General features: G+C 41.2%; 1 protein-coding gene across 5 annotated transcripts in view; it reads right to left on the bottom strand.

Moving 5' to 3' along the window:
• The window catches only part of PAK5 (p21 (RAC1) activated kinase 5), a 274,928-nt gene that overhangs the window by 13,686 nt on the left and 247,794 nt on the right, over nucleotides 1-13,448 (bottom strand). For all 5 annotated transcript variants that reach the window (XM_028525070.2, XM_028525071.2, XM_036010102.1 and 2 more), the window contains 2 exons: nucleotides 12,198-12,331; nucleotides 6,442-6,568 (listed from right to left, as the gene is read on the bottom strand). In XM_028525070.2, coding sequence (XP_028380871.1) covers nucleotides 6,442-6,568; nucleotides 12,198-12,331 — 261 coding nt within the window. The remainder of the gene's footprint in view (nucleotides 1-6,441; nucleotides 6,569-12,197; nucleotides 12,332-13,448) is intronic.

The raw sequence follows: 13,448 nt of genomic DNA, 5'->3' as shown, positions 1-13,448 counted from the left end.
CAACAACAGTATTGTAGAACAGTACAGTACAGAACAGTACAGTTGAAGATTGTACAACAGTATTCAAGTGGGACTCAGATCTGAATCTCCTGACTCCCCATGCTGCAATTCCTGCATGAGGAAAAGTAACCTGTGTGGAGTGGCAGGGAAGGGAGGACAGGTAGAGACTTGGTGTATCTCAGAGACTACTGGAAAGAGATGAATTTAAGTTGTTAACACACAACCAGCCTTACAAGAAATATTAAGTGAACCTTTCAGGATGGAAGGACACTAGATAGTAACTTGTATTTACATAAATTAGGAACACCAGTAATTATAATTACAGATACAAGTTAAAATATAGAGTAAATATAATTTTTGTAAAAAGAAAAGAATAAAAAAGAAAAGGAAAGAAAAGAAAAGAAAAGAAAAGAAAAGAAAAGAAAAGAAAAGAAAAGAAACAAGCTATTTAACAGGACTGAGTCTGTTTATTTAAGAAGAGCATTTGGGAAATAGCCTTCAGGTCTTCTAATTATATAATTCTAGTTATTTGAGAGACAACAAAACTCAAATGCCCAAGAGAGCCAGGCAAAAAATATCAATGAATTACATGGTCTGTGTGAAAAAACAAGAGGTATATGCTCTTGGGAAAGAGACACTGACTTCCAGCTGATGGTCAGGGGCACAGGAAAGAGGGTGTGGGAGGGTCATAAAGCCCTGATTGCCAGTCTCTGCCCCCTTACCTATTCTTTACTGCAAGTCCCATGGGAGAGGGAGCACAGCCATCTTGCATTGTCTGTGGATATTATGTTTGTTTGGGCTCCCCAGAAGCACACCCTGAGACAAGGATTCAGTGCTAGGGAGATACAGGGAACACTAGCAGTGAAATGGGTAAGTACAACAGGGAAAGGAAGGCAGTCAGTCAAGGGTTAATTATTACCCAGCAAGTTACCACAGTGTAAACTAGCTCTGAATCCTGCTGAGGAAGTCTGGGAGACTGCAGGGGACATGTGCCTCAGACCTACTGCACACAAGGGTGAGAGCTGTGGTATTTATACACTGGCTCCCATTTTCTGTTTCCGGGCTGTTCCTGGGGAGTATGGATGTTAATTCCTTGGAATTTCCAGCCTGCCTTGTACTAGAAAAACAGACAAGTGGGTGGCAGGAGAAAATCCCCAGGTAAAGAGATGCAGGTGGTGGCCTTTGGCATTTGGAGGAGGAGCTAGTGAGCACAGAGGTTAGAAGTTCTGGGTGGGGGCCCAGCAGTGTCTGCTGTGGTGCTACTCACCCTCATCACACTGCCTCCATTACCGCCACGTGTGAATCCAGGCACAGCGCTGTCAGATACTTTGATTTTTTGCCGAGCAGATAGAAATCTGAAATTTTATGTGAAAGCTCCCAATTTTTAAATTGTGACAATTTATAGCAATAAAATTACCAGAAAGGTTATTTGTGTGTATCCCTGTTTTTTTTTAATTGTTTGGAGTGGGAGGAGGGAGACAGAAAGAGAAACATCACAATGTCGCTTTGTTGTTCCGCTTAATGCATAAACAGTCATTCACTGGTTGGTTCTTGTATGTGCCTTGACCAGAGAACAAACCCACAACCTTGGTGTCTGGAGAGGACTCCAACAAACTGACCTTCTGGGTCAGGACTCTCCCTTTTTAATAAAGGCACTGGGGTTAATAGGTTTGAATTTCATTCCAACCAATGAATTTGATAAAAGTTGATCACTCACTGTCTAGTGGCCCCTGAGTATCATCTTTCAAATGCAAGCTCCAAGCCAAGGACAGATTGTAGATGAATTTGCTCAACCCTCAACTGCAAGGGTGGGGTGGGGATTGCCCTCTCTCTGAGTACCTCCCTTGTACCTTGTTTACATCTTATGGTTTTACACAAATTTCTTCAAGTAATTCTTACAACCATTTTGTGACATATAATTTATTTCCCATCTCAAGCCCCAAACATCACATTCCCCTTGCTTAAGACAAATTAGTGACTCACTGGATATTGTTTCTGCCATGAACAAATAATGAACAGTTTACTTTCAGTTGATAGCAAATAGTTTCCTTTCTAGTTGTTGAAGAGGCCATAAAGAATTTATCCCTTTAAATCTGAATAACTCACTTAAATTTTTTTTATTTTGAAATAATTAGGAGGTTAGCCCTCCTAATGTTAGCATCTTATACAATTGTAGTTCAATATCAACACCAAGAAATTGCTGTTGGTATAGTGCATAGAGCTTATTCTGATTTCATCAATTGTATATGAAGTATATGTATGTGTGTATATACTCTGCAATTGTAGTGCATTGTAGTCTTGTATAACCACAACCATGATTGTGTACTCAACTGTACCCTCACCAAAAGATTCCCTAGTGCTACCTCTGTATAACCACACACTCCTAGTCCCTAACCCCTGGGAACGGCAGATTTTCTGTATATCCCTATAATTACAGTATTCCACAAATGTTACATAGATGGAATTATGCAGTGCAATTCTTTTAGTTCTCTTAGCTTTTTAAAAAATTCATCATACATTCCTTGAGGTTTATCAAGTATCACTTATTCACTCCTTTTTATTATTTTTTATTTATTTACTTTTTTGGCTGAGTGGTATGCCATGGTACAGACACACCACAGTCTGATTAACCGTTTTCCCTTTCAAGGATATTTGGGGAGTTTCTAGGTTTGGGTTATTATGAATAAAACTGCTGTAAACATTTGTGTGCAAGTTTATGTGCCAAAATAAGTTTCCATTTCTCTGAAGTATATGCCATATGGTAAGTCCATTTTTAGTTTTGAAAGGAAATGCCTATTTTTCAGAGTGACTATACCATTTTATATTCCCACCAGCCATGTATAAGTAAGTGGCATTATTATTGTTCTTCATTTCAGCCATTTTGATAAATGTGCAGTGGTATCTTCTAGTTTTGATTTGTATTTCTCTCAGGGCTACTGACATTGAATGTCTCCAAACAGGAAGAGAACCCAAGACAGCTTATATGATGGACAATATTTCCCTAAAAGCCAACAACAATATTGCCCTGTCGATGAACTCTTTTTCCATGTGACTCAATTCCTCTCACTGAGCAAGGTTTTTTATTCCACCCCCTGCCCAAGTCTGAAAGGGCTGTGACTATGGTGGAAGTAACACTATGTGACTTTAGGCTGTGTCATAAAAGTGTCATGCACTTCCAGCCTGTTTTCTTGGGACATTCACTCTTGGAACTCAGCCTCCATGCTACAAGGAAGGCCACACATGAGGCCATGTCACAGGTGTCCCGGCTGCCAGCTCCCGCTGCACACCCACCTGTCAGCCAACACTCACTGCCTGACATGTGACTGAGGAATATGTCTCGCTGCATCATGTGACCACAGGTCAGAGCAGCACTGGCTAGGTGAGCCCAGCCAACTGTCAGAGCAACGTGAGAATGCTAAAATGACTTTTGCTTCAAGATGCTCAGTGTTGGGGTAACTTGTTATAATGACAATAAATGAACAAAAATGTCTTCTCTATAAAACTCCGGGTTCTAATAGATTAGTACAAACTGTACTCTCAGACTTTTCTTAGAGTAACCACACTCCATCTAAAACAACATTTTCTTTCTGTCTAGAAACTGAAGAAACCCAGTGGAATCAACACAGTGCACCGTTCTGAAATGTGGATGAGCACACTCTGGCCAAGAGAAACAGGATCCACTCACCATGTGGCCTGTACCCTCTTCCCGGAACAGTCACAGCCCTGAGAGCTGCAGGCTCCACCCACTCAGAAGTCTCTGCGAATTCACCCCTTCAGAAGAGCCTTCTCTGGCTGATCTCCATAACTGACCCCCTTTGCCCCATCCCACCTCCTTGCCCTGCTTAAATTAAATAATTCCAGCAACCTGAGTACTTATCACTGCCTGTCTAGTGGTGACTTTATGTGTGTAGTTATCTATTTCTTTATTATCACACCTCCATGCCCCTAATACATTTAATGAAGTAGTGATTTTGCTTTGTTCCTTCCTAGGACCTAGAACCACCCCTGCCACACAGTTGACTTTCAGGTAACATTTACTGTATGAGTGACTGAACAAACCAATAAGACTAAAGCACTAACAATGTGCTGGTTCCTGTGAACACTTCGCTGGGTGCATGGAAATGCAGGCAATGTTTGAAACAGGTTCTGTCCATGAAAATGATGCTGACTGATTCAATAACCTTAATACCTTGTGGGGAGGGGGAGATATTTAAGTGAGCTGATTAAACAATGAGTTATTACCTTAGTGTCATGTCTAATTTTGACATCTGACATGTACTTAGAGCAAGAAAGCCTTCGTCATCCATTTCCAGAAACAAGGAAGGGAAGCCTGGCTTGAAAGTGCCCTGTTTTGCTCTTTTTGCCCACACCAGTCCCCAGAGCCAGTTTGTGGACCAGTTTCAGTGCTTTGTAAAATCTGCTCTGAGGTCGGGGAGGGGAGCCCATCTCTGTCTTTCCTGAGTCAGGCCAGGAAAGGGGTCCTGCTGTTTTCTTGTAGCTCTCCTGCTCTGTGGGAGAGTGTGCAAAAACGGCACCATAATTGTCCCCTTCCTGAATCCACATCCCTTCACAGTGTGACTTTGCATCTTCTCCCATCAAGAGGTAAAGTCTATTTCCCCAACCCTTACATCTAGGCTTGACCCTGTGACTTTGGCCAAAGGGACATTAGCAAACATGATGTAAGACAGTGGTGGGTTCAGAAGTGTGTGTGCACTGAGCTTTCCTCTGTTGCTGCTTTTGGGAACCTGGCCACAGGAAGCACACAAATGAGCTTGGGCTAGCCTGCTGGGAGATGAGTGACACATGGCTATCACCACCCCCACCATCCTGGCTGTTGGCCAGGCAAATGAGGGAGGCTGTCAACTGCACACTGACAACAAACAAAACAGATAGTTGTGTTGATGCCACGTGGGGCAGAGGTGAGCTGTCCCAGCTGAGGTCAGTTCATGTGCTGACTCAGAATACTGAGCAAATATATGGTTGCTGTCTTAGGCCACTAACTGGAGAGTGTTTGTTGTAAAGCAAAACTGACTGCTATATGCTCTCTTTCAAAAAGCTTTTAGAACAATGCAGAGGCAGGATTTAAAACTGCCCATTAAACATAATCCCAAGTTTGCAAATTATATATATAATGTTCATATAGAAAATAATAAAATTAATAAATATACAAGAAAAAACTCTGTGTTTCGCATGTTCACAACTATACATCTACTTTAAAAAATTAATTTCTGCAATAAAATTGACAATTCTTTTTTAAACAAAAGAAGAAAAGCCAAATGGCTTGGTTGTTTTCCTCTGGCTGCCCTCTGGCCATTCCTGGGCAAATTCTGGTGTGACATGAATGTTTTCCATATGTCTGAGGTTGCTGGGTTGTAACACGGATCATCAGAGAAACAGCTGGCTTCGTTCATCCTAGGGCTCTTACCTTTGGTGGAAGTTTCAGGGAAGCTAAAAGGACCTAAGTAGTGAAAATATATTCTTTAAAACTCTCCCATTTAACCCTTCTGTGGATGTCAACTCATTCTTATCATGGCTGTTGAATTCTGTGTTCCTTGGTACCATGGTGTGGCTGATGAGTTTCAGCAGTATCCCTTGAAGAAGTTGTGATGATGGGAAATGCAGAAATCTAGGCCTGGAGAGATGCTCATGTGATGGGTATATTTTGTTTGTCCTAGATCTATTCTCCTACCCTTTCTGAGCCCTGGGAGGCCAACCTATGTTCACTGATGACTTCTGATTTGCTTTAGCTAATGGGGAGCTTTGACAGGGAAAGGGAAGGAAGGACCAGAGTGAGGTTGGGTGTTGATTCCCTCAGCTCCCACTTTGCAGCTTCGCCATGGTCTGGTTTCCACTGAAGCCCAGACTCCTGCATACGGCCCTCTTCATGTAACAATGTCTGTCTCCAGGCTCTGGTAGCCAGTTCCCACCTCACCTCCCCAGGTAAGAGCAGCACTCCATTCTGGAGTACCACACCAATCCTCATGTGCTTTTCTAATCCTCCTCATTTTTCTGCCTCTGCCCATGTCTTATTAAACTCTCCTCAAATAGTCCACTGCAGTGTGACATCTGTTTCCTGCAGGGACTCCGACAGATACTGCAGACATGTATAGTCACAAGAACAGGGTCACGAAGTCCTAGAAAACATCATCTCCTCCAACAAAATAAGAACATGGCAGAAAAAGAAATTTCCATAGTTTTCATTACTTCCTGTACTCATTGTTAATGTGGAAATTTATCCACCAAATGTGAGCCCCAGAATATTCTGACTAACAGGATGACACAGAGAATAGTGATTTCCTTTTTGTAAGACATTTGGGAAGGACAGTGGGTGACTTGTGACTAAAAAATGAGAATCATGAGAAAGTGTTCTTAGGAGAACAATATCCATGATGGATGAAGTGGCAAGCTAAAGCAGGGAGGGACCAAACGTGAAAATCTTACCCGCCCATCGCTTGTCAGGAGGATGGAGTCACTCTTTATGTCCCTGTGAATCACTCCCTGATCGTGAAGGTAGGAGAGGGCTCTCAGAACCGACAGACACACAGTAGCTATCTGTTCTTCATTCATTCTAGAAGGAAAATAACATTTAAGAAGCAAGGACAGATTTAAGAACATCTTCGAAATGATCTAGAGAGGGAGCTCCCTAGCACTCTAGTGAACCAGCCCAAGTCTGGAAAATCCACAGGCAAGGAAAAGGAATTATTTCGGTTCTGATTCACAGAACCTAAAGCTGGATGGTGTGGCGGGGGGGGGGGGGGGGGGGCGGTGACAGGGGCCAAACATAAACCAAGGGCCAGAGACGTCCATTTGCTGTTTTTGTTTTTGGGCCATCAATGAAAATGTACTTTTTTGGACTTTTATAGGTTATTCCCTACACTTCCATGGTCCTACAGAGAGTGTGCACTGAGTAGCATCAAGGTTCCAGGAGTTTCTACTAGGTGACCCTGAGCAAGTCCTCCAAGTTCCACAGATCTCTGTTTTCTGATCTTGGAAATGGGGACAACCTCAGTTCTCTCCAAGGCAGGACTCAGACAAAGTGATCTTTATACCGCTGAGACTTGCCTTGTCTCTCACTAACGACCCTCCTCCATCCTTCAAGAACTGCAGGTTTCTTATGCTCCAGGTCCTTCTTTTAAGAAGGAAATTGGAGCTAGTTAGTTCCTAATAACTAAGTGTGAAGCGATGGTGCTTTAATAGATGCACCATGGCAATGAGAAAGGCAAGACAGCATAGGACATGGTTCCCGCATTTCATGGTTGCACCCCTCTGAAGAAGGTATTTCTGGTTTCAGAGGAGATTACATGGGTAGTGTAATGTATTTAGTCCTAATCTGTGACTTTCTTGATGGAATGCATCTGAACTTTATTCATTTGATACAAAGTAGGCATTGAAAAGAACCCTGACAAAGGGAGAACTCTAGAGACATGTGTAGCTATCTGAAGCCCTGGGCAAGAAAAAAGCCTCTCTTCCAGATATATTTTTATGACTTGCTTTATATGTAAGCTACATTTGTCTTGTTCTTAGGTCTCTTCAGTATATTTGTTTCTATAAATTGAGGTGTTCTTATGTATTTGGGTGGTGGGCATGTCAATGGCTACACTACCAGAAGTCCGCCAGCTAAAATGTTAATGCAAAAAGTTCAGTGTTTTTAGACTCTTTCATAGACTGGGAGCTGTAGGGGTCATGATTGAAATTTTGCCTCATTTTAGTGGGAAAACAATAGCATATTTTGTTCTTCACAGGGTTTCCCAAAGCTTTCTTGCTTCCTTGCATTCCCCCTATTGTTTTTCACTAATGACTTGGGTGCTATTTCAGTGACATTAGCTAATATTCTATGCCTCTCCTTCATAACAATCCTCTCTTAACTCTTCAGCATTTTACTTACCAGCAAGACTGAACTTAAATACTCCCACATGTAACATTTTGTACATCTGTTCCTTAAACCATTGCTTCTCCAAATGTGGTCCATGAACTATATAAGCTTTGGCATCACTGGGAGTTATTTATTATTTTTAATATATTTTATTGATTATGCTCTTATAGTTTTCCAAATTTTTCCCTTTTTCCCCCTCAACCCAGTAACTCCAGTAACTCTCCAGCAATCCCCCTCCCTTAGTGCATGTTCATGGGGTGTGTATATGAATTCTTTGGCTCTCCATTTCCTGTACTATTCTTAACATCCCCATCTATTTTGTACCTACAAATGTATGCTACTTAACCCTCATTCTTCCCTTTCCCCCTCCCAACTGATAACTCTCCATGTGATCTCCATATTTGTGATTCTGTTCCTATTCTGCTTGTTTGATTTTGAGATTCAGTGGTTGATAGTTGTGAATTTGTTGCATTTTAATGTACATAGTTTTGATCTTCTTCTTTTCTTTAAATAAGTCCCTTTAGCATTTCATATAATAATGGCTTGGTGATGATGAACTCCTTTACCTTTACCTTCTCTGGGAAGCACTTTATCTGCCCTTCCATACTAAATGATAGCTTTTCTGGATAGAGTAATCTAGGTGGTAGGTCCTTGCTTTTCATCACTTGAATACTTCCTGTCAGTCCCTTCTTGCCTGCAAGATTTCTTTTGAGAAATCAGCTGACAGTCTTATGGGAACTCCTTTGCAGGTAACTGTCTCCTTTTCTCTTGCTGCTTTTAAGATTCTCTCTTTATCTTTAACCTTTGGCATTTTAATTATGATGTGTCTTGGCGTGGTCCCCTTTGGGTCCGACTTGTTTGGGACACTCTGTGCTTCCTGGACTAATACGTCCATTTCCTTCTTAGGAAACTTTTCTTTCATTATTTTTCCAAATAGGTTTTCAATTTCTGGCTCTTTCTCTTCTCCTTCTGGCATTCCTATGATTTGGATGTTGGTACGTTTAGAGATGTCCCAGAGTCTCTTTAGTCTATCCCAGTTTTTTTTTTATCTTTTTTCTTCTTGCTTTTGATTGAATGCTTCTTTTTTCTTATGTTCCAAATCATTAATTTGATTCTCAGTTTCATCCCCTCCACTCTTGGTTCCCTGTAGATTTTTCTTTATTTTGCTTAATGTAAACTTCATTTCTGCCTGGGTCTTTTTTACGCTGTTGCCATACTCAATGAGTTCTTTAAGCATCCTGATAACCATTGTTTTGAACTCTGCATCTAATTTGTTGGTTATTTCTGTTTCATTTAGTTCTTTTTCTAGAGTTTTGTTCTGTTCTTTCATTCGGGCCATATTTCTTTGTCTCCTGAATTTGGCAGCCTCCCTGTGTTTGTTTCTGTGTGTTAGATAGAGCTGCTTTGACTCCCTGTCTTAGTAGCATGGCCTACTTTAGAAAAGTATACCTGTAAATTGAATGAGGCAGAGTCTTAGGTAATCACCAGGGTGGGGCAACCCACGTCACCACTTTGTGGCTCTGTGTGGGGGCAGGCTCAAAGTGGAGACAACACTGCTGCCTGGCTTCTGGAGGTTTGCCTGAGAGGAAGCTGTCTCCTGGCACTCACCCTATTTCTAGTCACTTCACTTTCTCCCCATATGCCACTTGTGTACTTCTAGTTGTTTCCCTGGTACTGAATCCCAGATGGGATGTATCTGCATAAATCCTAAGTTCATGCAGGCCCTTTAAGAGGAGTCTCCTGAGAATCTGGCAATTTCTTCTGCCACCTCAGCCCCCACTGATTTTTACAGCCAGAAGTAATGGGGATTTATCTTTCTGGCATTGGAACCCTAGGGTGGGTGGTCTGGTTTGGGGCTAGGATCCATGGGTCCTGAGGTATCCCTTCCAATTTTTATCCACCACACATGAATGTGAGACCACCTATGCTGCCCCCTCTCTGGGCCACTTCACTGTCTCCATACCACTTCTCCTCTCTGTGCCTGTCTGCCTGCCTCTGTGTCTCTGTTCCTCCTACCCATCTGAATGAATGTGGCTTCTTCAAATCCTTGGTTGCTGGACTTCCATACAGCTCGATTTTCTGCTGGTTCTGAGTGATATTTATCATATAGTCTAGTTGTAATTTTTTCTGTAGTTGTACAAGATGAAGCATGTTTATGGAGATGAGGTGTGTTTATGCCTCCATCTTGACTGGATGTCCTGTTCTTTTCATTTTTTAAGCCCTCACTGGAAGATATCCTCCATCACAGTGCTGGAGGCTTGAGGCTGGAGGAAGCATGGGGGAGAGTTTGCCCAGGAGAGCTGCTTGTCACTCTTCCTCATGGCTGTTATTGCAGGCCCTACACATTGACCCTGCTCTCTCTTACTCATTCCTCTTCTCCCTTTGGAATTTTTTTCATCATCTGGAAGCTTTCTAAAATGTAGAGTATAACACCTCTCTACATTGAATCAGGATCTGTATTTTAATAAAATCCACACGTGATTTGCATATTAAAATTTGAGAAGCAATGTCTTGGTATATACTGTTTTTTTTTTTGCATATACTCTTTTCTGTGTGTTCCATGCCCCTTTCTTCCCACTTTCTGTCTTAGTACACTCCTATTTATCTTCAAAACCCAACTCAGATTTCACCTTATATTGGAAATCTTTCTTGACTCTCCCTAATAGAGACATTCAAGTATTATTCTTTTTTAAAAAAATAAATATTTCATTGTTTATGTTATTACAGTTGTCTCACCTTTTCCCCTTTTACCCTCCATCCACCCAGCTGGCCCCCACTTCCATAATAAGTCCCTTCACTGTTGTCCATGTCCATGGGTTCTTCATATTTGTCCTTTCACTAATCTCTTCACCTTCTTTCAATCAGTCCCCACATCCCCCAACCCCTCTTATGGCTGTCAGTCTATTCCACGATTCTATGCCTCTGGTTCTATTTTGCTTATTAGTTTATTTTGTTCATTAGATTCCTTTTATAAGTGAGGTCATATGGTATTTGTCTTTCACCAACTGGCTTATTTCACTTAGCATAATATTCTTGAGTTCCATCCATGCTGTTGCAAAAAGTAGGATTTCCTTTTTTGTGTGCTGAGTAGTATTCTGTTGTATAAATGTGCCACAGTTTTTTGATCCACTCATTTACTGATGGGCACTTAGGCTGTTTCCAAATCTTGGCTATTGTCAATAGCACTGCTATGGACATGGGGGTGCATAAATTTTTTTGAATTGGTGTTTTGAGATTCTTCGGGTATAATCCCAGTAGTGGAATTGCTGGGTCAGAAGGCCAGTCCATTTTTAGTTTTTTAAGGAAATTCCATATTGTTTTCCACAGTGGCTGCACCAGTCTGCATTCTCACCAACAGTGCACTAGGGTTCCCTTTTTACCACATCCTCTCCAGCACTTGTTTTTGTTTGTTGATTTATTTATTAATAATAGCCATTCTGACTGTGTGAGGTAGTATCTCATTGTGGTTTTAATTTGCATCTCTCGGATGGCTAGTGATGTTGAGCATATGTCTATTGGCCATCTGTATGTCCTCTTTTCAGAAGTGTCTATTCAGGTTCTTGCCCATTTTTTAATTGTATTATTTTTCTTCTTGGTGCTGAGTGGTATAAGTTCTTTATACTTATGTGACACATATACCTTTCTAATTCTGCACAGGTAGTATAATGTATGTATTTCTAATCTGTGACTTTTTTGAGACAATGTTTCTCAGCCTTATTCTTTTGTGTCTTTTGCATCCCCAGCATATAGGAAAGAGCCTGGCACATAAAAAGTGATTGATAAACACCTGATGAAACTGACACATCAGAGAAGTATGTAACAATGGTAATTAGCTGTTGTTATTTGCCAAACTTGTTACTTTGACGAAGAGTCAAAGAATTTCTCTGTGTTATATAAGTTTGTTACTATGACATAAATCTTTCACTGGTCTTCCAACTGCCCCTTCCTTCCCTAGGTACCCTTCATGTACTAGCACATAGCAATGACATGGCAGCTCAGGAGAATGAAATATTAGTTTTTCATATCTATGCAGAAATGAACATTTCTACTATTTGTCACCAAAGTCTCTCTCTCAGAAGCTTACCAATTTAAAAGCAATGGACATTAATGAACTTCTGGAGGGCAAGGAAAATGTTAATTGTATGAATGAACTACACATATACAATATTGTAATAGGCACCTGGGGAATACAGAGGAAGAGGTAGTCATGATCCTTGAAGTGTTCATAATTTATGAAGAGTTCACAAAGACAATCATTGAGGCCTCCCCTGGAGGAGAATAATAAATACCTTGAATTGTTTCTCTAGATAATAAAGAAACTTACCTGGTGTGAGTAACAATGTCCGTCAAGGCACCACCTTCTAAGAATTCCATGACCACCCAGAGCTCATCGTTGACAAGGTAGCTGTTGTACATGTCAACCACATTGTCATGGTGGTAATCCCGCATTATCACAACCTGGGCAAACAGAAAGATACTTTTTGACTCGTGGCAGTGAAATTTGGCTTCCTGTTTTATTGAGGTCATATTTGTGCTGTGAGTGCAACTGATTGACAGCAGCTAATAGAAATAAAGGGAATCAAGTTAATAAATCTAGAGAAAATGGCAGGTCAACCAGATATTGGGTCGGAGAGAACAAAGAGTGAGGATGGGCAGAACTGAGACAAGGCTGCATCCAGGGAGCCTTGGGTTCCCTGGAGGTGAGTTACCTGTTCTGGGGATATGATGAGATACCCCTAAGGATCTCCTTCAGAATGCACTGTCCATACTCTATAGTTGCTTAACCTAGTAAAAGTATCACTAATTCATGGTATGTGAGTAAATCATTGAGTCTCACAAGTAAATGAAGCAGTTACTAGGAGTGGAGCCACATGATACCAACTTAACTTCTTGGGAGAAAGCCTGGGTTGAATTTCAGAGAAGTCTTGGCTATATATGGAGGATGGTCCTTGGAGGTAAAGACAAATACAATTTAGGCATAAAAAAGCTAACTAGAATCTGTTTACTGGAGAAAGCTTCCAGGAATTGCTGCTCTATGGCTGCTTCCGGTGACCATTTTGGAATTCATGTTAAATAATACATTATAGAGTTATTTGTTGAAATTATATTTGCCCTGACTGTTCTGGCATTGTGGGAAATAAGCTGCAGAAATCAGGAATTGTGGACTGGGAAGACGCTGAAGCCCACTCACCTGGTGCTCTCTGTGTGGTTCAGAGCATGGAATAGAAATGAACACCTTCGTGAGCTAGAGCCACCACAGAAGAGGATCCAAAGTCACTGCTGACTGCATTTTTTACAGTGTCTGTTTACTGCTCTGAGAGCTATCTGTGGGTGGTACATTCTCTGCTAGAGACTGGCATGTCTAACACTGGAATCCTGACTTGCTATCTTTAGGACTTAGAGTTCTCATCCACAAGAGCTCACCTCTCTTTTTAAGACCCCCACAAAATCATTAAACACTTCTAAATGTTTTGTCCCTAGATGCAGATACTCATTTTTTCCATCTATGTACATTTGAGAACTTTCAAGTGAAAAGTGAGTTGAAAGGTAAAATGAGAAAGTAGAAAAATAGGTG

This window comes from Phyllostomus discolor, chromosome 9, assembly GCF_004126475.2.
Source record: "Phyllostomus discolor isolate MPI-MPIP mPhyDis1 chromosome 9, mPhyDis1.pri.v3, whole genome shotgun sequence".
Classification (NCBI taxonomy): domain Eukaryota; kingdom Metazoa; phylum Chordata; class Mammalia; order Chiroptera; family Phyllostomidae; genus Phyllostomus; species Phyllostomus discolor.
Note: the sequence above shows the minus strand (reverse complement) of the source record. Positions and strands in the feature narration are given on the sequence as shown.